Here is a 22,798-nt window from a genome sequence, read left to right as displayed (position 1 = left end):
TGCCGGGGCCGCATGCTCCGCGATGGAGGAGGTGAGCCACCCTCCCTGGGGGCACCCGGGGATCACCCATCCCCCGAGAGGTGATGTCAGGAGGAGCCATCACTTTTGAGAGGTGGCCCGGGCGGGTGACCCTCCGCATCCCCTCGGGAGAAACGCGGGTTGGTGGCGCACTGCGCCCGGGAGTACACAGCGAGGGGGATGCCCGGATGCGCACCCCGCAGCACCGCAGCGCCCGGGGGTCCGCACTCCCCGGGCAGTGGTGGGGGCCCCTTCCCGGCGGGGTTCCCGCGGCGGCGGGCGGTGCGGTGGTGTGCGGTGCGGTGCGGTGGTGTGCGATGTGCCATGCGGTGCGATGGTGCGTGGGGCCGTGCGGTGCGATGGTGCGTGGGGCCGTGCGGTGTGCAGTGTGGTGCGGTGCGGTGCGGTGCGATGGTGTGCGGTGTGCGGTGCGGTGGTGCGTGGGGCCGTGCAGTGCGGTGCGGTGCGGTGTGGTGCGGTGTGCGGTGCGGTGCAGTGTTGCGCGGTGCCGTGCGGTGCGGTGCGGGGTGCGGTGTGGTGCGGTGTGCAGTGTGGTGCGGTGCGGTGTGCAGTGTGGTGCGGTGCGGTGCAGTGCGTTGCAGTGTTGCGCGGTGCCGTGCGGTGCGCTGGTGCGGGGATACGGTGCGCTGGCGCGGGCGGCGGTGCGCGGTGCCGTGCGGGGCCGGGGGCGTGCCGCGGCGAGGGCGGCCCCGCTCCTCCCCCGGCAGCCGCGGCGCGGCTTTAGGCGGCGGGCGGCCGGGCCGGGCCGTGCTGGGATGCCGTCGGGGGCCGCGCTGCTGGCGCTGGCCGCGTTGCTTTGCGCCGTCCCGCCGCCCGGTCCCCGCGGGGCGGCGGCGGCAGCGGCAGCGGCGTGGACCGCCTGGCTGAACGTGTCGTGGGAGAACGGCGTGGACCGCAACCGGAGCGGCTGGGAGGCGGGCGAGAGCGGCCTGTACGGGCTGGACTCGCCGCTGCAGCCGGCCGAGGGGCTGCTGGTGCTGCCCGACAGCCCCGACGCCTTCAATGCCTGCAGCGCGCTCACCAACTTCAGCGGGGCCCCCCCGGCCGGCGGCTCTCCGCGCTGGCTCGCCCTCATCGAGCGCGGCGGCGGCTGCTCCTTCGCCGACAAGATCCGCCGGGCCGCCGAGCGCGGCGCCGCCGCCGCCGTCATCTACAACTACCGCGGCACCGGCAACGAGGTGCTGCCCATGTCCCACCACGGTGAGCGCCGGGGAGCGGCGGGGGGCTCGCAGACAGGGGGGTCCCCGCGCTGGGAGCGGCCCCTTCCCTCCCTCGGGGGCCGCGGGAGCGGGGCCCGGCCCGGCCGCACATCCGCGGCTCCTCGGTGGCAGCCGGGAATGTCGCTGCCTCCCCCCACCACTGGAGTTTCTGCCTGGACTGGCCAGTGCTGTTTCAGGCGCTGATGATGTTGTTTTTTCTCCGATTAATGAGTAACCGTGTCCCAAATCTCTGGCTGCTGCTGGGGCTGAGGACGAGTGGGCTCGGGCCGGGCCGGGCCCTGGGTTTCTGGCCCGAGCCTGTGGAGGTGATGGATGCAGAGGTTTTTAATGCCTGTTGAGACTCTGGAGTTGATTGGGGCTGTAAAGTAGGCTGGGTTTCCACGCTCAGGTGCTGTTTCTCCCTATGCCCTGCACACTAACCAGCTCAGGCATAAGCGAAGTACGAGACTCTTCTGTAGGTAACTTTTCAGCAGCAAAATGCCTCTTCTAGTGCAAGTAGCTGAAGGTCTTTAAAGGTTGTTTTCCAGTTTGAACAGGCTGATAACAGAGCTCCTCTTCTCTTGCTATAGAAAGTCTCCTACTTAGTGGAAAGTTTTTCCTGACCTGCCCATCTTTTAAATGAAGAGTGAGATTTGGCTGTGTTTTAGGCTAACGTTACCTAAGGAACAGACCTAGGCTGAAAGCTGTGTAAATGCCTTCTGGTGCCCTGTGTGTGACAGGATGAGTGGCTTTGGTGGCTCTGTTGGACAGACGTGCACTCTTGTGGGTGTGTTGGAGTTCTGTCAAGTGACACTGCTTTGGGAAGCCCCATCTTCTGGAGAGAAACTGAACCATGAAAATGAATACTGCATCTTAAAGCTCTGAGTGGTTTGAAAAATAATTATATCCCTGCAGCAACCCTCTTTGAAGGTTTGGAGAGGATTTCTGTTAGCAGTGGAGGCAAGTGTTCTGGTGAGACAAGAAAACAGTAGCTGCCTCTGGAGGTCTGCTGTCTTAATGAGCTTGCAATCTTAAAGAGCTGTAGGACTGTTGCTACTCTGCTTTAAGAATTCAAAACATACAGTCTGGATAGGCTCTGGCCTTTCTGAGGCAAGGCTTTCTTATGTAATCAAATCATCAGCTGACAAATGCTATTGAGATCTGACTATTGCTGGGCGAGTTCCTCCTGCTGAACTGACAGAGCCTCCCTGCCCTGAGCCCTGTTCTGTGTGCCTGCCTAATCCTGCAGCTCTTGGAGGAGCTCCCTTGGCACTGCTGGCCTGGCTAGGTCACTGCTGAACCTGTTCTTGAGGGGAAGGACCATGTGCTCCTGCCCCTCCTCCATGCTGGCTGCTGGGAGACTCACAGCATCTTAACCTTGCTGGGAGCTGCCTCTCGACATGAGCCAGGGGCTCCTGGCAGGGTTTGCTCCAAGAGGAGCTCCCTCCTTTCCTGTGCTGTCCTTAAGCTTTTGCTGGGGCATTTATGTCAGAGTGGCTCTAACTGTCCTGATTATCCTGCATGATGGCATGGATACTCGAGGGCATGTTGAAACTTCCCAGCTGAACTGCAGACAAATAGGACAGGGACTCCTTGGAGAAGACAGCTTCTGTCAAACCACTTATTTAATCTGCCTGACTCCTCCTTGCCACGCCATAGCACAATTGTTAGGCTAAGCTTGGGCTAAGCTTGTTGCTGCTGTTGCTTTTACTGCTTGTCTTTGTTTTAGTCCCTCACTTTCTTTCCTGTTCCACCCTCCTTTTTGTTATTCTCTGGACGTGAGTTCTTTTTCCATCCTTGTGTCTGTCTGCAAGTCCCTGCTCTTGGCTCTTCCTGCAGTGCTGCTCTTCCTCCTGCTTACGGGGCTTTGGTGACAGCTGTGCCTGGGCCAGCCCTGCCTCCTGTCCCTGCTGGGGGCTCTCTGGTCAAACTGGACAAACACTGCAGGCTTTGAACACAGCACAGCCAGGATGGAGCTGGCTGCAAGGCATCAGCCTCGTTCTGTTTGCCAGGTGCAATGCTGATGAGCTCAGCCTCCAGCACTGCCCCTCAAACTCAGGAGGTAAGAGCAGGTCACAGTGCCCTTTGCTGAGCTGTGCTTTGGGATGGCTCCCCTCTCCTGGCCTCCTTGGTGGCACTGGGTGCTCTGACTCTCCTGGAGCCAGGGGGAAGGTGGCCATGCCCATTAAAGAATGGGCTTTGTGCAACCACACCTCCCACCGTGTCTGCAGTGGCTGTAGCTGTGCTGGTGGTGACTTTGCAGTCTGGGTTTCCTACTTGGCTGCATTTCTGCTCTGACTGGGGCCATATGCCATCAAGAGAAACCAAGCAAGGCCAGATGCTTCCTCCAAGCTGAGGCCGTGGGAAGTAGCAGGAGATGGCTTTGCTGGGGCAGGGGGGAATTAAACCAGCAGTATCTAGTGCTCTCCTCTCACCTGTGGGGCATGGAGCTGCCATCTGCTTGGCAGGGAAGGAAGATCTCTGTGGGTGGGCTCTGTATGGCACAATGCACTTTTCTTTAAAGAACTTTGGTAGCAACAAAACACACAATTATTAACAGAAGCTTATCTAAAAGTGTAGTGTGCCTTTTTCTGGGGCCTTCAGACTTGGCTTTTGAAGCAACTTTCTTGTTTAGAGACTTAAATGGGCCTGTATTTGCAGCAGTGTTTGTCCTAGTCATCCTGCTTCCAGAGACTTTTTTTCTTATAATCATCATGTTTAGTCTGATGAATTCTTCATTGCATCAGTGCTCCATATAACCTTTTGGTGTGCCAACTTAAAAAAAAAAAAAGAAACAACAAAAGCTACCCCAAAAAAGCAAACCACTCTGGCAATTAAAACAACAGAATGCAGCGAATAGCCGAATCAGATATGATCAAATCCTGCCTAATCATCTCTAACAGGTACAATGTGAAGAATTTAATGGAGTCCAAAGTAAAATTTACTTTGTGGTTTATAAGCTCAAACCCATATCAATTAGCAAACTTGAGTTTTTAACTGTGCACATTTTAAGATGGTACCGCTCTGTGTCAGGCTGAGCAGGGTTTCAAAGTACAGTTCTGTGTGCTCATAATTGCACCTCTCTGTAATCTCTATTGACCTTCTGGAAAGACATTTGATTGGAGAAAACCAGCAGCATGTGGGGAAAAAAGTGGAGGGCAAGAGTTGGTGTGTGTTAAAGGTGGACCTTACCTTAAGGTAGAACCAGGCTGTTGTGTGGCTTTGGCTTGAGGGCATGGTGGTGCCTGTGGAAAGCATTCTTTGCTGTTCAGTATTTCCTTGCAGCTGGGGAAGAAGGATTCTTTGCAGGTCAGAAAGCAACTGTGGTAATTTTCTTTGGTTTCTGTGCTGTGGTGTAACTCTAGACTGAGAAGCACATCACCTGCTCTGCAGAGGGCTTATTCTGGGGAAACACAACTGAATGGTTCTGCCTCAAGCAGTAACAGTGTGAATCAGGCTGACAAGGTCTGGTTCAAGTGCAAACATGCATCAGTGGGTGAAAGGGGAAGGAAAGGTTAAATATGCAGCACTGCTACTTATTCTGCAGGAGTTTCACTGAGGTGAAGTCTTACCTTCATATGCTTAGAGAAAACAGTGTATGGCAGAAGAGTCTAGCTGTGCTCCACTGCTTTTTGTGAGGTATGATCTTCAGAAACAAGCTAAAACTTTGCCAAGGTATTGAAAGGCTGATGGGAGCTGTAGAACTGTTAAAGACTGAGTCAGAATTGTAATCCCAAGGCAGGCTGTGCTGAGACTTTGTAAGCCTTGAGAAAACAAATAGTGCACCTCTCTCTGCAGTGAGAGAAACTTGTGCTGAGAACATCTGAGGAGAGGAATGAGGATGGAGGATCTAATTAATGACACTTCCTCTCTCATGTTCCTTGGCTGTGGCCAAATGAGCCTCTGCAGATCATTAAGCCTTTCCTACAGCTCCTTTTTGAGAAGGACCTTGCCTGCATCTGCTGTGCCTGGATGGTACTTGCAGTCTGTAGTGTCTGGAGTTTATAGTTCTTTGCATCTGAAAATAGCTTTTTGGTGTGTATGTGCTGAGCTTTGTCTTTATGCACTCAAACTCAGTTTGGTTCTCCTGGCTGCCTGGTTCAGAATAAATTAATGCCACAGCTGTAGTGGCATTCAGATAAGCCATTGTAGCAGGTGGGTCTGGCTGGTGACCCTGATCCCCCACCTCAGGGGATGGTGGGGTGTGACAGTGACTGGGGCTGCCCCCAGCACAGCAGTCTGTGAGCAAACAGGAGAGGCATTGAGAAACTGGATGAGACAAACAGGTGCTATTGACAGCTTCTGATCCCTGCTCTTTGTCTTTATGATATAATTTAGCTACCGCTGTGCCATGGAAAACTGTAGGGTAGGCATCATCCCTTAGGTAGCCTGGAATAGGTCTGTGAAGTGCCCTTGCACTTTGGGTTTACTGAGCTGCTGAAATGTGAAGGGATGAATTAAAATCCTCAGTGACAGCTGTGGTAGCAGAGGCTTCATTGTGAGGGACATCATGTTACTAAAACAATGACAGTGCTTGTTTGCCTCCAGCCTTGAGTGTGCTGGTGAGCACACAGCAGTCAGCTCAGCACAGCTCCCCACTGTGTCCACTGTGACCTGTCATCTCTTCACAGACAGATGCTTTCTGGCTGAGACTGTGCCATTTACATCATTTTACCATTAGCTTTCTCAAACTCACTTCTTCCCAGGGAGCACTGAGCTGCCACGTGAGTGGTGAGCTCATTCTCATTCAGAGAGGGTGAGCAATGTATTTACTAAACCAAAACTGCTGAAAACTGTTGAGTAAAGTCACCAAAGAATTTTCATTAGGAATTTTGCTTGCTCTTTCTCCAGGAGGTTGTAGATGCTGTTTGCTAGATTGAAAGGTGGTGCTTCAGTCCTGCAGGTGCCACTGACCAAGCAGCATGTGAAGAGGGCTGTCCTACAAGATCTCATTCATTTCTGTGCCCTTGAAAAGTGTTACTGTCCTGGCTGCTGTTTTAGAGGATGATTTCATGTTGTAAGTGTTCTAAGATTTAGGGGACAGGAGCATTTATATTACACTTTAAGGCTCAAAATGGGCGGGGGGGGGGGGGGGGGGAGAAAAAAAGGGCTGGTAATGTTGGATTCATTTGACAAATAATAACAGTATTTAAACTGAATAGAGTGAAGGTTGGTGTCCACCTCCAGTATTCCACTGTGGTGCTATTCAGGGAGGCCTGGACAGGCTGGAGAGCTGGGCAGAGAAGAACTAATGAAGTTTAGGAGCTGTCTGCACCTGGGGAGGAATACCCCATCCAGGCTGGGGCTGATCTGCTGGAAAGCAGCTCTGTGAAGAACGCCCCACATGCCCTGGTGGACTCCTCTCCATGACCAGCAGTGTGTTCTTGTGGCAAGAAGGCCAGTGGGATCCTGGGTGCATTGGGAAGAGGTGAGGGAGGTGGTCCTGCCCCTCTGCTTTGCCCTGGTGAGGCCTCATGTGGGGTTCTGTGTGCAGTTCTGGGCTCCTGGGTTCAAGACAGACATGGAACACCTGCAGTGGGTCCAGAGAAGGCCTGTGAAGATGATGAGGGACTGGAGCATCTGTCATACAACCAAAGGTTGGGTGAGCTGGGCCTGTTCAGGCTGGAGGTGAGAAGACTGAGAGGGGGCCTCATCAGGGCACACAAATGTGTTAAGGGTGGGTGTCAGGAAGATGGGACCAGAATCTTCAGTGGTGTCCAGAGCAAGACAAGGGACAGTGGGCACAAACTGAAACAGAGAAAGTTCCATCTGAAAAGGAGGAGAAACTTCTTTAGTGTGAAGGTGACTGAGCACTGGAACCGACTGCCCAGAGAGGTTGTGGAGTCTCCCTCATGGAGATATTGCAAGCCTGTCTGGATGTGATCCTGTGCAGCCTGCTCTGGGTGACCCTGCTTTGGCAGGGCACTGAGCTAGGTGATCTCCAGAGGCACCTCCCCACCCAGCCATTCCATGATTTTGTGTGAATTTTGCTTGCCCCTGTCTGTGGAAAGGCTTCTGTGTTTAGGAGGAAGAGATCAGACATAGTGCCTTATGTCAAGTAAAGCAAGCTGAAAGTAGACTTAATTAAGCTTAGGTAAGAGTGTGAGGGAAAAGGCAGTCCAGTCAAGCAGTTTAGATCATAAGGGGCTGTAGCTTTAAATGACTGCAAAATAACCTGAAGGTAAATGATTCTTTTATCTTGGTGCTAGGTGATGTTTGTGCAGAACATGCAAAGCAGGGGAAGAAGGAACAAGCCGACAACATCAGCTTATCCAGTCTTATATTGCACTCTCTTGAACTGTGAGTTCAATCACCTTCCCCTCCTGCAAAGGGGAGAGCTTATCACAGGGCAATGAAGGTGTTTCCTCTGACAGTGTCTGGGATGGAGGATGACTGTGGGCCTGGGCACATTCCTGATGAGATTTTCCCTTGTTCCTGTGGATGACAGCAATCAGCACTTTATTTTTTTATCCACACTGTACCATGGATGACAGCAGAGCTGGCCTGCAGGGTCTGGTTTCAGTGTCTGAGGCCAGGGAGAGCCCTCATGTCTCAGAGTGGGGAGTGCTGCTGACACTTGATGGCTTTTCTGTGCAGTGCTGGCCTGTGATCTGAGGTGAATTACGTAAGGCTGGCAATGCCAGCTCAGCCTGTGTACACTGCTAGTTTATTTTTCCTCCTACAGTAACAGATAGCAGTGAGCTTGTACCAGCCTGTTTGATAACCACCAGAAATCCTGTTTCTTACTATTCAAGTACAGTGAGATAAGCAGTGTTCAAGACACAGTACTTTTGTTTTTTCTGAACATGGAAGATAGGCTATCAGATACTCCTCTTACCTGCCTGAGGAGCCAGGTGTGCCAAACTGGTACGAAATGGTTGCAGTGCAAACTGACAGTGCCTTTCATGTTACAGAACAGGAGATAGCTTGATCTCCTAATGCCTTTTTTGCTGATGGAGGGGTTGGAGGGGTGCCAGGGGAATACCTCTAGCTCCTTTGGCATAAGGCACAACTATTACTGCTCTGTGCTGCACGGACCATATCTTGTAGATAAAAACAATGATCCAGGTACCAAGGCTGGAGTTGTGTTTGATCTCCTGAAAGAACCTTCAGATAGCATTTCTGCTCTGGTACTGTGGTTAAGGAGAACATGTTAATTCTTTGAGAATTCAAACTCCAAAGTCTGCACTTCTCTTATTTTTTTTTTCTTTCTTTCAAAATATATGAAACATTCAAAATCAAAAGTAATTTCTTCCATTCTGCTTTTTCTGAGTGGGTGGCTTATGTGGTTGCCAGCTGGGTTGTTGAAATGGCTTGGTGATCCCACCAGCAGCAAGGATGGGGTGGGGGTGTTCCCAAGTGGAGTGCTGGGAACACTGGGATGAGCTGTGCTGGTCCTGGGGAGAAGCAGCGTGGCCATAACAAAGGCACTGTTTGCACAAGGTGCTCTCTGGAAAGAGTGCAGGAATACTGGTAAAACTGTAGGCACTTAATTTCAGTCTGATTAAAGATGAGGCAAAACTTCAAACTCTGAGAAAGCTGGGGGGAAAAAAATGATGGGATCTAAAATGTTGTAGGCTGTGTTGGCATGCTAGCTTCTTCCTTGTTCTGGTTTTAACAGCTGGCAATAGAATGCATACTTTTGGTTGCATCTTGCTTTGCCACCTAAGACACCCACCCCTCTAGTACCTTGTTTCCTGCCTGAGGCCAAGCCCTGTCAGGACCTCTGTCTGGGCTGGTGGTCTCAAGGCCACCATAACATGTTTCAGTTCCTGTCATAATGGGACCCAGGCAGCAACTCAGGATGTATTGGGTGGGGGTGATCCTCTTGCTTTTGTTATGGAAGCACAGAAGTTGTCACAAACGTGTGCTGATGGAAATGGCCTCTCACTGCTGCCCTTGTGCCAGTGTCAGGGCCACCAGCTGGCCACTCACATGTGTTCATCTAAAGCAGAGCTGAAATTGCAGCAGGAATCTCTGGGGTTGAGAAGAGTCAGTGAGGACTGAAGCTGTCATCTGGTGGCATCCTTGTGAGCTGTGGAGTCTGAAACAAATGGAATAGGTTTCCTTCTTTAAGGGTAAAACTTTTTCACAAAGTATGGCTTAGTAGCTGGAATGGTTTTGCAGGCTGATGGTGACATTTCATTAATAGAAATTGCTATTCTGTGTCTTGTGTTGTGCATGTGTGGTTGCAAAATAGATTTACTGTGAGACATGCAGAAATATCGGGGAATAGGTTTTTTTTTTTTGCTTTTTTTTGACAGGCTTTTTATTTTCTCATTGTTGCAGCCTGTTCTTCCACACTTTCTTCCATGCTTATGAAAGAAAGTCTCAGCTTCTGACTTCTTTGCTTGCTGCTAACACCTGACTCCAACTCATTTTATATGTGACCTATAAGCCCTAGTTCATCCTTAAGAGTAGTTGCAGTCTGGGAGACTTATTTTTTTCTCTTCTCTGTGTGATGTCGTCTTTACGAGGAGCTTTCTGAATAAAATATGAGTTTTGTCCCACTGAGGAAAATTGCTTGCTGTGTTGGATCACAAGCATTATGTGAACAAGCTGGAAAACTAATAAACACTTCTCCAAAGCCAGCCTTTGTGGTTTAACACCAATCCAAGGGGTTTTTGGTAGCTGAAAATTGAATAACTTTCAGCAGAGGGAAATAACTTGAGTAACTCAGCAGAGGCAAAAACAATTGCTCTTCCCATTAAAGAGTGTTTGGCCGGGGGGTTAGCTAAAAATAGCACTTTGTTCACAGTCTTTATTCTTCCTCATGCAATGTTTATTATGAATGTTTTGCAGGTGATGGTTTAATGCAGTGAGACTCCTGATTAGCTGGTCTCAAATCTGCTTTTCTTGTATTTAGTTTAGGGAGAGCAGTGATAATTTACTCATCTCCCTTTTTTCCCCCTCTTAAGAGCTTTTCTGTTATATTGGGACTTTCTAATGTTTCTGCAAATGGTATCAAGTGTCCTCAAGCCCTTGCATGTCACTGAAAGGAAACCAGTTTGCTCTGGTCTGTGCTTGACTGGAGTTGCTTGAAATTTCTTCCTACCATAAACACCTTGGTTCCTTTGACTTGTTGTGGTGTTCAATTAAGCCAATAAAACCTGTTGTTAAAATCAGGATGGCATTTGGCATCTTGCCCCCAACTGTTTGAAAGTGGAGCACATCTCCCTTCATATTTACTTCCCTCCAAATCTGCAGTAGAAACTCATAAAAACACTTAGACTTCACAATGTAATTTCCCTCAATAATTTCTCTATTGCTGCTGAAAATACAGAAGTGAAGGGTGATCTATGTCTTTGATTGCTCAGTGGCTGGGGAAGTGCTCAAAAGTACTGTCAAATTTAGAAAAGAGGTGCTAAGAAGCAGGAGGAGGGAGTTGGATCCATTACAGGAAGCAAGCCCTACACAGATATCACAATCCCCAGTGACCTTACTCTGTAGAGGATTTATTTTCAACTTCATGTAGTTCAAAGGCATGTTAAAATGTAAATCACCAAAGTGTTGTGTCTAAAATAGGACAGTCTGTGTCCTATATAGAAGTAAGGAATGCTGTGGAGAGGAATGAGTCCTGAACGTGGTTCACTTATGCCTCTCATAGGTAGTGGCACACACTTTCAGCTGGACAAGCACACAGTGGTGACACTTGTTCCCTTGGTTCATATTGAATCTATAAATACTATTTAGAAACCTCCCTCAGCCATTTCTTTAGCACTTGAAGCAGGACATCTAAGACAATGCCTCTGATACAACAGCTGGGAACTGAGCATGGCTTCCCCTTCTTTGCAGGTGCTGAAAAGATTGTAGCAATTATGATTGGCAACCTGAAGGGCATGGAGATCCTGCGCCGGATCCAGAGCGGCCTGAGAGTCACCATGGTCATCGAAGTGGGCAAAAAGCGCAGCCTCTCCATGAACATCTTCACCATCCTCTTCATCTCTGTGTCCTTCTTTGTTGTGGCAGCAGCAACTGTGGGCTGCTATGTCTCTTACTCTGCTCGGAGACTCATTATGGCAAGGGCTCAGTCCAGGGAGCAGGTGAGTTTGTGCTGTTGTTTCTTTATATCCCCATCCCTCCATGGTGTGGAACTTGAGGTTTGCAAGTTTTGGTTGAGCACCAAAATTACTGAATTTGTTTGATCTTTAAAATGCTAGGGGATACATCTTTGTGCAGCTTAAAACTTTCCTAAAGAGCAGCCAAGAGTAAACTGCAGGGAGAAAAGTTGATTGTGCTGAGCTAACTGTGTTTCCTACAAATATTCCCTGAACTGCAGTGTAGTGCTAATGCTGATGTAGTGGGGGCTGTGAGAGAGCTAAACTGCTTTTAGCTGAGCCTCATCCTTCCCACACAGCACTGCCTATGTGCTTGCCATAACAGGAGACACGACTGGAAGTGTGTCTGACTTTAGCTACAGGTTAGGAGGCTGCTGCTTGTTGAAAGCTGCTTTCTGACTGAAAGCTTTCTGAGAATTACAGTGGCAGACTCAGGGTTGGAAATATTGGAAGTTGTCATCTGCCTGTGGGATGTAGCATTGCCACTCCTGGATAAAATGTGGAGTTATCTCTAAGCTGATGCTATTCTCTTGCTGACATTTGTGGACAGAGATGCAGCCTCCTGCTGATGAATCCCCTCCTTCAATACCCTGCCATCTACCTTAGTCTCACAGCTCTGTTTAACAATGCTAAATAAATCTGAGCAGGAAAATCTGGGTGCCCTATGCACTGTTCATTAAAGCAAATTCAAATGTTTCCTTCTTTGAAGGTGCTTAAGAGTGCAGTTGTGAGCTATAAGGCTTTCAAGAAACTGCAGATGTCATTAATGTCTCAGTGATAGCTGGTACTGGAAAAATCCAGTCTGCTTGGCTAGAAGTCTTGGGTTCCATGTGCACAAGGAGGTTGAAAAAATAGCATTGATAAATGACATGCCAGTTCCACATGATTTCAGCAGAACTGAAATCAAGGAGCCCCAAGAAGTGCTTTGTGGAATATAAGAATACAAGAAACCTTCTCTGCTGTCAGGGTGTAAAAATATACTATTCTGTCAAAGGGAAACTCAAAGACAATCCAGAATTGTTTTCAATTGTTTTTATACCCTGACATCTCACACTGCCCTCACAGTGATTAGGTAAGTAAGGAATAACAAGAAAATGCTTGTTAGTTGAGGTGAACTAATAAAAGGTGATGCTGCCCTGTTAGCTGCTGACTGATTTTTAGTGTAGCTCAGAGTTTGAGAGTTCTAAGTGCTTTGGCTCCAGGAAGTACTGAATATTAGTCAAACAACTTCCTGGCTTGTATGGCACATCTTGGTGGCTTTTCTGTCACCATTCAGCCCTTTGCTTGGACTTGAGTGAATATTGAGAAAACCCAGTCATGTCAGCTTCTGATCCAAGTGAAAAAAGAAGTTTGGTAGCACAGCTGTCCTAACCTAACAGTCAAACCAGAGCAGTTCTTTCCTCTTGAGCAAGCTACACTGTGCAACTTGCTTGTTCCTTCTTGAATGCATCTTTTATTCTGGGCCTGACATTCAAGTCTCCACCTCTGCAGTTTCTTCCTGCATTGGGAGGTCAGTAGCAGGAAGGTGGAGAATTGAGGGAAGTGTGGTAGTTGGCTTTCTACCTTTCTAGTCAGTGGAGTGCTGACAAATTCAGTTCTCAATATAGTAACCTTTCTTAATAGAGCAAAATGACCCATGATGTTATCTGTGGCCTGGATTCTAATTTCAGCTCAAGTCTTTGCTTCCTTTGATTTCATAAAGATTAGATGTTGCAGCTGAGAAATTACCTAATTAATGGCTTTGGAGGAGGCAAATTGCTCAACTTTCCAACAATTCAAAACTGCTTCAGTGGCAATAGCTACCTGTGGGGAAGAACTTCCTTAGCTTACAGGAGAAAAGCAGGAGTCCCCAACCTCCTCAGAGCTGTCTGGTCTGCACTGCTATGGTTGTGCTCACAGGCTGCCAGGAAGGCACCCTTATGCAGAAAGGGCTGGAGGTAAAATTGGCAGCTTTGAACAAGGAAGACCTAGGACTGAGTGACTCCAAACCTAATTTTCCCATTTAGATACCTCACTACTTCTACCTGCCAGAGCCTGATAAGAGTTGGGACCTGACCTGTTTTGTGATATCTTGATTCTATTTCCTCAACTTAGCTTTTTTTTTCTAGCTTTTTCTATGTTGGGGATTTTATACTTCTAATACAATTCATGTTTCACATTATCCTGAAAAACCTGGCTTCACAAAATGCTTTGACATTCCAAGCTCGAGTATCCTGGTAGACTATTCCACATAAAGCTTCTTCTGCAACCTTTCTCCATCCCCTGGAGGGGTGTTCTGCTGTACTTGCCAAAATCACTGTTAAAGGTGACTTTGTCATTGATGCATTTAACGAGGAGCAATTAAACTGGCGCCCATGCAAAACTTAAAATATTGTTTCAAGTAAATTATTGACAGTGCAGCCAGTTGGGTCCTGTCTAATATGCTTGGCCTGACATAGATGTGTAGATGAGATATTGTCTGAGGGAGTACATTCCTAGAAAGTTTAGTTTTCAGTTAATAAACTGTAGTAGTGGTGACAGTGCTGGCCATGTTTGAGAAGTGCTTGTCTTGCTGCATTCCTGCTTAGTTGATGCTGCCACGTTTGCTGCTCAGACTTTTGGGGCCCTCAGCCAGCAGCAGTATTGTGGCTGCTGCCCTGTGGCTGCAGCCTCAAACCTTGACAAGGGCAACATCATTTCAAAGTTAACCATAAGTGACATACAGAAACATATTGATGTCTTCAGCAGAACTTCACAAACTTGCAAGAAAACCTCAGTAGTTCTTGTTTCTAAACAAATGTGCATGTCTGCATGCCTCACCTTTGGATTCTATGTGTCTCTTCCTTGATAGTTGTTAGTAGCTGCTAGCTATTAAACTCCTAAAACCAATACTAATACAAATATAGCTCATTTTGTGCTAGGATATTTGACAGGTTCCCAGGGGGATGTATAAATCAACCTGTTTGCTATTAACTGCTTTAGCACAAGGAATCTTGTGCAGACTTGAATGGCCAGTCCTTGCAAGATTGTTAGGTGTCAGCAACAGCCCTTGTCCCACTTGTCCTTCTGTACTTGTGCCACCAGTACTGCACTTGGAAAAATTTCATGTAACTGAGCTAAAATGCCTAAGGAGATGGAATGCTGGAAAGGCAACAGTGTGGGGCTCCTGCACAGAGCGGTGGAATTAGAAAGAGGCTTTTTGGTTAGCTGCAAAACTTGAGTCTGGTCTGTCCCTGAGGTTAGTGTTGTGTTGGGGATGGCACTGTCAGAGCTGCCTGAAGTGCACCAGGCAGGGAGAGGTCAGTCCCATTCTTGGAGTCAGGAGCACCACCAACCTGTGACCTTTACACAGAGCTTGGCTCCTGGGCTAATCCCAGGTACTGCAGTGACAGCTGGACAGCAACAGTTGCCTGGCAAGCTGTAAAGCAGTGGGAGCAGAGGAGTACTTCAGGGTGTATGGTGCTAAGTGGGCTGATTGGTAAAGAATCTTTCACCTTTCATCAGAATGTTTGTGGCAGGAAGGTGTCCTAAAGTGAGTATAACATAAAACAATTGATTGTTGAACTCCATGCTCAGTCTTCTGTACCAAGTCAGTTTGAAAGCTTCAGTTTCTTTTAGCTGGGTCTAATGTGATCAGGGTATTATCTTTCATCTTCTCAAACTAAAAAACCCTTATAATTCCTGTGCTTTGTGAGGAGGTTAGCTACAACCAAAGCAGACAGAAATGTGTGTCTGGTGTGTCATCCAGTCAGGAGCTGCATCAGTATGTCCCAAAACTCCATTTCATGTTGACTCCAAATAGTATGGTCATGCTTACTTGGCTTTTTCTGATAACATCTGGGTTTTTTAAACTGTTGCTTGCTTGCTTGCAGTAGGCACCTGGGTAAGTATTAGTAAATGAATAGTGAGATGGCAGTGTCTGACCAGGACTGCTTTGTGTCACAGAGGCGGCTGAGGGCCAGGGCCAAGAAGGCCATTGAGCAGATGCAGCTGCGCACCCTGAAGGAAGGGGACAAGGTAGGAGTGACCCTGTGACCCCCCCTGCATTCAGCACAGCCCTGGCATGAAACCTGGGCAGCTCCCTGGTACTGGAGCAGGAGGCAGAAGCCTCTCTGAGCCTGTAACTCTTGGTGGCAGAGACAGTTCCTCTTTCAGACCGGGTCCTTTTCCAGGCCTCAAGACTTCTATTCAGTATAAACCAGTTTATTTTGTTAGCTGCTTGCTTGTAGTCTTGCTGATGTGAGAGGACCCAATTTGCTGGCATGAAGGCTTAAACATAAACTAGAATCTAATCAGCTTCCCTAGCTCTTGTGACTAAAACTGGAGGCAGCAGTTTCTAAACCTCTACACTAGTGCCTCCAGTAATCCAATAACAGTTTCAGCTGGAATTCTAAACCATGGGTTTAAATTTTCAGTGCTTGTTTTGAAGTGTCAGCTTGACTCTGAGTAATCCACGAAGTGTGTTTATATAAGATTATATTTGGGAGCATTGTGGATGACTCTAGCTAGACCCCTTCATAAAGTAAATCTGACTGGAGTTCAGAGGAATCTTTCAAAGTGTGTTAAAGCTGAAACTTCATTTCACTGTTTTAGGAAACTGGTCCAGATGGAGATTCCTGTGTTGTGTGCTTTGAGCAGTACAAGCCGAACGATGTCATGCGTGTTCTGACTTGCAAGTAAGTTGTCTTCCAAACTGGCCCTTTATCCAAAATTCTGCCATGTTTGTTAACAAACTTTCCTCAAGCTGTTGTACAGTGAGAATTCTTGAATATGTATCAAAACAATGTTTTGAACAACAGAAACAGTGTGAATACACAACTGTAGTGTGTCCCCATGGCCTGTGTTCGTCACCTCCCCTGTGAGTGGATTGACACACATAACTTGGCAGGCCACAGGGTCCCTCAGTGGGATGCCAGGACTTTTTAAAGATTTCTTCCTTTGCTGGTGTATCAGAATGTTACCACTAACTTGTAGGTAATTGGCATAATGTTGCCCATTTCTTGTCCCTTATATTACTGTTTACTATGAGGGTTGTGTTTTTGCTAAATTTGTTAAAACATGCTGGCTTTTGTAGTTTAGAAGAAAGCATTTCTATTCTTGTATGCATCCTCTGAAACAGAGACCAAAATAGAGCTGTAGCAGTTTATTTTTCTGCAGTTCTCTCCTGTTGTACCTCACTGCTGTGCTGCTGTGGAAGCCAGTAGTGAAGCACTAAGGCTTTATTTAATGTGATTGCTCCTAAGGTGAGCAGTGAAGCTGCCTCAGGGCTTAAGGAAACTTGTTCTGTGGGATTTCCGCCTGTGCCTGCTGACTTGAACTGCTCTGGCCAAGCTTCTAAAATCAGAAGGCTGCCGCATGAACTACCTGAATTGTGCAAAGGAGGAGGTGTCATGACCCTCAGGGAGGGTTACAGAAAGTACTTGTAAACAATTTGATGTAGGAAAATGAAGTTCTGAAGAATAGAAAAATGGGTAGCTGCTGTTGTGTGCTGAGCAGTGCTGTCAAACACTGGCAAATCTCAGCTGCAGTTACCTGTGCACCAGGTTTCAGCTTTGCAAGGCTTTCTCTGCTCACAAGCAGTAGGACCTCTAAGCTGTTTTGGTAATACAAAGTTGGTCTGCTAAGGTGTTATCAACCAACTCCCTTGATCTAATGCTTGATACTTTAAAAAACCCCAAAACTCAATAACCTTTCAGGCATGTATGTTAATGATAATCCAGTTGTCGTGTTTATGCTCATAGGTAGTTTTGTTTAGTAATGGACTAAGTCCATGAGTACAGAAACTTGTAGACAGGCTCCAGACACTTTGCCTGATAGGAGACCTGACTTCTTATTATTTCCCTATAAACCCTGTTAATCTTGGTATGAACCTGCAAACAAAGCATGACTTATTTGGGTAAGAGTGGAGTAATATCTTTTGATTGTGTTCTTTATACACAAATTTGCTGCATTTGCTCTGAGACTGCTTTTACATACATTTGTGATGTTTCCTTCCTCTGTGGCCCAAATGCAGTTCTCAGAGGCATGCTAGCTTAAAATGGCTCATGGACTTGATAATCCTCACGAGTGGTGATATCTGCCAGTATCAACCATATTAAATTTTCCCTCATGTGAGAGATAAACTAATATTTACTCCAAGTACATGCTTGATTTTGGTGGTTGACCTCAACACTGAGACCCTACTTGCTGGAAGCATTTAACTCTATCTATAAAAGAACCAATCAAAGGAATGTTCCTATGAATCACATTGATGGTATCTGAGTCCCTGGGGTGTGGGTATTTGCCAAGGGCATTCTTGCCCAGAGAGTCAAACTGAAGGCATTTATAGTTGCAAAGGTTCACAAGTCCAGTATTAAGTTCAAGGACTTAAAATAGTCAAGCATTGAGAAAGTTTTAGATTTTATACCAAACGTAACGTGGGTGCAGCTGGAAGGAAGTGCCAGTGGTGTGAGCTGAATTGGAGAATCCTTGGATCCTGCTGGAGTGTGGGCTGCTGAGCACTGGATGTGTTGATTTTGCTTACCTCATAATAGGGTTGATTAATACTGAGCAGTGCTTGTTTGCCTTGCTGTTTCTATTCAGGCTGAGGAAACAGGCAGATCACAGGATTTCAAGTCATCCTCCTGAATCTGTGGCCTAATTTAAACCCACTGTGGAATTGAGTGTCTTAATAGAAGCACACATTTGCATCTGTGATGGCTGAGCTATATTTACTTTGAGTGTACAGCCTGCCAAATATCCACTTGGAATACACAGTGGTTGCACAGACACAGTTAATGGGTGGGAGTACAGTTTATCTTGAGGACATAACTCTGTGAGATGGTTTGCCTATGTAATTACAACAGAAACAAATGCTATTTAGTTTACATCTGTATGACAGAAGTTAACTTTAAAGCTAAGGCTGAGGTGTCCATAGTTTTATCATTTAAATTATCAGCTGGGAATGTATTGTACATGGTTTTGGAAAAACAGCTTTAGACTGTTCAGGTGTACCAAAAATGTTAATGCTGAATTATAGCAAGTTGTATTGGGGTACTAATAAGCACAAACCAGCTACAGGTTGAAAGATCAACTATCCATAACTTTCAGCTGAAACTTGTGGCAAAATAAGGTCATCCATTCTAGAAGGAATAAATTCTTGGTGTTCAAAAGGGTCCTTCATAGCTGGCACATGAGCAATCTTCCTAGAATGAAACCTAACCTGTTGGCTGCCTTCTTCCACCAGCCATGTCTTCCACAAGACCTGTATTGACCCCTGGCTTCTGGAACACGGGACGTGTCCTCTGTGCAAATGTGACATCCTCAAAGTGTTGGGTGTTGAGGTAAGCCAGCAGCCTGCTGTGGTGGCAGCTCCCAGTCACAGTGTTACACTGGTGTTGTGGCCATTCCTTCAGCTTTTTCATGCTGCCTCTAGAGTGCAGGTGATAACACAGGTGTGCCATGTCTGTGACCAGATGCTCTAGGAATAATTGTGGTGTCCCTTTTAGGGAAGCCTGCAGCTGACCTGGTGAGTTGGTATCACCTAAAGGCTTGGGCAGAATGTCAGCCAGAGCTGACTCACACCTGATGGAAATACTGCTCTTAACTCCTGTGCTTGCAGCTAAGGGTGTTTCTCAAATCTTCAGGCAGACTCTGACAACTCATACTGTCCCTGAAACCAGCTTCTCTTAGTTGCTCACTACCTGGAGCCCTTCAAAAGTGAATGTGTTAGCAGGTATGGCATTTCTGGAACTGCATGACTTCCTAGGATACATCAGGAGTTTGATGTGTTCTGTAATTGCTCATTGTTGCAAGTGCCAGAGGAAGATGCTGTTGCCAGTGCCTGATGCTGCCTGGACCAGTTAAACTGTGAGCCAGCATTTGCCTGGGGGGCAGATCTGCCCTGAGAGTGGAAGGAAGCCTTTTCCTGATACTGGGTAAAAATGCAGAAGCTGTGTCTGAGCTTCCCACTCAATTAGGCAGTAACTGGATTTCCCTTCTGATAACAGCAGATCTTTTATTCCATTTCACATTTTTCCCTGTGCGTAAAAGTGCTCCGGACTCCATCCTTGCAGGCATTGTTCTCTCAGAAAGATGCACCCTCCTTCCAAGTCGTAATTTAACCATTTTCTCTTTTTTTCACATAGATGGATGTAGAACCACGGTCTGAGCCTGTGCAAGCCCCAGGATCCAGTGGCCAAAGACCTCTATCCACTGTCACTATAGTTAATGAAGAGGACAACCTTAGTGAAACAGCATCATCTGGATATGATTCTGTACAGGGACCAGATGAATCTGCTCAGGAGGCACAGGCACCATCAGAAGGTATGTCTGCTCTTTCATCTGCCTTCCTCTACATCATTTGCACTTGGCTGCTTAGGCTGTGAATTTGGGGGAGTTGCCTTCATAGCATCTCACAGGGCTTGAATACTTTGTTTTTCAGGGTTATCTTAATCTTCCCTTTTGTTTTAGCCGTTAGCTCTGACACTTGATCTTTGTTTTCAAATGAAACACATCCTTAATGTGAATTAAAAGCCAAAGTCTATGAAAGAATAGTTCAAAGTCAGACGCTTACTACTTCAAGAGCAAAGAGATTTTTCCAAAGATGTCCCTTGTCCCTTTGTCTCTTTGGAGATTTCATTTGGATGAGTGAGTTTTGTTTTGCTACTAGATCTGTCTGCTTTAAGTAGTTACTTACAAAAAACTTGTGGGGAGTCAGTCTTGCTCTAGCTTAGATGGTGCAAGATGGAGTAGACCAATCCTTCAATTGAATTTCAGATTTGCCGAGGCTGAGTCATCCTTGGCTTTAGAGGGTGTTAATTTGTGAAGAATATCAGATTTTCCAAATACTTTATCTTTTTGAACAAGAGCAAACAAATTAAAAATGTCTTTTTAGTGCTCAGCTTTACACACACATACACACACACATACTCAGTGTTGCTGTTGGCTTTAAAAATTGAAAGGTTGCAGGTAAACAAATGAAAGTTACTATCCCCTGAATTGTGGCCTGGCCTTAGGAAGGGGATGCTCCATTTCCCATGGGAAGCCTAGCTGATGGGAAAATTTGGGATTTGCTGCCTGTCTCCTGCAGGACATGTTGCTACAGCAATGGTGTGTGTTTGGGAGTGCCCTGTTGAAGCACCCCAGTAGGGAAGAGGACACTTCCTATGAGCTAAACATCAGAAGTTGAAATTGCATCCCTCTCAGCAGCTCAAGGCATGCTGGGCCATTACATTACATGGGTCATTCTCATGTATTCTCACTTGAAGTGGGAAGGACACACAGGGACATCAGCCAGACAAGGTTAGTCTGTAGGGAGAAAGCCTTCTCCAAATCAGCACAGGTCCCCCTCAGTTTATCCTGAGCCTGGTCTCTAGGAGTTGCTCTTGATGCCTGCCTTCAGCAGCCTTAGGATACAAGACCTGCTAATATCCTCCAAGTTGGATTCTGTAGCTTTCTGTGGCTTATGCACACAACTTCAGCTTGCTCAGCACTACTGAGCTGAGCAGGCATCTCCAGAAAGGACAGGCAGTGGCTCCCAACTCACAAGGGGCAGCAGGAGAGAGGTAGTTGGAGCATGGCCTTGGATTTCCATCTCTGCAGGAAAATGCAGTTTTTTGAGCTTGTGCAAATCAAGTTTGCGTGGTTTGCTTTAGGATGGTAACACTTGGCTGCAGCACTTTTTAACTTGTCTTGGCTTGGTTTTCTTCTGGACAGATGACAACACACATCCTGTGAGTGAAGAACCTCAGCCCTCCACTGTGACTGTCCTTTCACATGGTGACAACCCAGGTTTTGAGGGAGATGAAACACAAGTTGGTGAAAGCAGAGTTGTGCGTGAAGTCACGTCCTAAGACCATGCCCAGCCACGTGGTGCAAGCCTTCTGCAAGGAGCTGCCTACTGCCATTCCATATAAACCAAAAGTTGCAAGACTGTTGCAGAAAATACTGCATTGGCAATGTTTAGATAAATAGACCTGTCCAAATCGTAATTGTATGGTTTACCTTTCTTAAAACTGTATTTCCTACAGGAGTTTTTAGCACTCTCCAGATAAAGCTGTCTTAAATATAAAGAAAACCAGCAGATTTTAACTAAAACAAAAATTCCATCTTCAGCAAAGCTTCTCTACCATATTTGAGTCAAGTGAGAAGATTTTTTATGTTTCCTAGTTGTCTCCACTGGGAATTGTTTTGAGTTGGGGTTTTTTGTTGTTTGTTATTTTCATTCAAGTGGATTTTCATTGTCAACAAATTTATTTTGATTGTTCTGATACTTATTTATGAGACAGTTTTGTTTAAAGCAACATGGTATTTAACGTTTCAGTGCACTATTTTGATAGGAGAAAGTGCAAACTAATGCTTGTCAAACTGGATTTTGTCCACAGTGTCTTTGGTTCTCTAGTAACCAACTGATTCTCTACCTCTCAACTCCAGCCTGCCAACCACACATTCCTAAAGGGGAAGAAAAGAGAGCTGCAAGCTGATAGGCCAAATCTCACTTACTGTAAAGGGAACAACTGCAGGAACTTTTCAAACCTCGTTAGTTTGTCAGTCTGAAAGATCCTCAAGTGATTTGAGGAGCTGTGACCATCTCTAGCACCAGCAATGTGGCAGAGTCCTGGCTTTGTGGGAGTCTGGGATGACTTCAGGAAAGACTCAGCTGAAGATGAAAAGATAGTTCTTACAAAAGGATCTGCTGTGTTTTGCTCAGAAATGATGCAGTCTCTGAAAAATGCTGACTGTTGCTGTACATTGTCTTGCTCAAGTGCACAAGCTGCAGGGAGAGCTAATGTCCTGTGAGTGTAACTGAGGGCTGGAGAAGCTGTCTGTCCTCTGTGTGGAGTTGAGATGGGGTCAAGTAGGAACACTGGGTGCCTCAGTAGTAAGTGACTTGGCCTTGTCCAGGGAAGGTAACTAAGGACATCTTCTAAATGCACTTTATTTTTTTACCTCTGCATCTTTGACTAGTTTCTATTGTTTAGTAGGATTTTGTCTTAGAGCCTCCAATAAATAACTTAAGAATCTGGGGGGGAAAGCAATGCATTTTCGTAGCTCTAGTACAAATGAAATGGTTGTAAATATTTCATAATTTGTATTGAATTTGAATATGAAAATGTAAATGTAAATAAAACACTATTTTTGATGATCCTGACTGACATAAAATATTATCAGTTCTCATGGAAGCAGATGCTGAATTTGCCCTGTCCCACAACCTTGAAACATATCCTTCCTTTGGGAGGCCAAAAAGAAGCAGTGTTTGCTCAAAGTAATTGGAATAGGGAGTGCTAGTTACGTGCAGGATGCTACTGTTACATGGATTGAAAGTGTGTTGAGATGCTGAAACCTAGTAGCTGTAAGGAAAATCCAGCCACCTTAGATGTGTTCAGTGAGCTGCTGAATTGTGCTTGTAGGCATGTTCAGCACAAGGCAGTCTGCCATGTGAACTTCAGACCAGACTGGCTGCATCTCACTTTTCCTTTGTCAGGTTGCTCAGCATCCCTTCCTTACTCCAAAGTCTATGTTTGCTTTGAGGAAAAAACATTT

At 46.6% G+C, this 22,798-nt stretch overlaps 1 protein-coding gene across 1 annotated transcript; it reads left to right on the top strand.

Moving 5' to 3' along the window:
- The first annotated feature begins 794 nt into the window (after positions 1 to 794).
- RNF128 (ring finger protein 128) lies at positions 795 to 22,400 on the top strand. Its single transcript, XM_036402454.1, has 7 exons — positions 795 to 1,239; positions 11,034 to 11,281; positions 15,221 to 15,292; positions 15,869 to 15,951; positions 18,501 to 18,597; positions 19,402 to 19,579; positions 20,972 to 22,400. Exons 1-7 carry the CDS (start codon positions 795 to 797, stop codon positions 21,106 to 21,108), a joined length of 1,260 nt encoding a protein of 419 aa, XP_036258347.1. The 3' UTR covers positions 21,109 to 22,400.
- The last annotated feature ends 398 nt before the right edge of the window (positions 22,401 to 22,798 follow it).

This window comes from Molothrus ater, chromosome 14 (genome assembly GCF_012460135.2).
Source record: "Molothrus ater isolate BHLD 08-10-18 breed brown headed cowbird chromosome 14, BPBGC_Mater_1.1, whole genome shotgun sequence".
Lineage (NCBI taxonomy): Eukaryota > Metazoa > Chordata > Aves > Passeriformes > Icteridae > Molothrus > Molothrus ater.
Note: the sequence above shows the minus strand (reverse complement) of the source record. Positions and strands in the feature narration are given on the sequence as shown.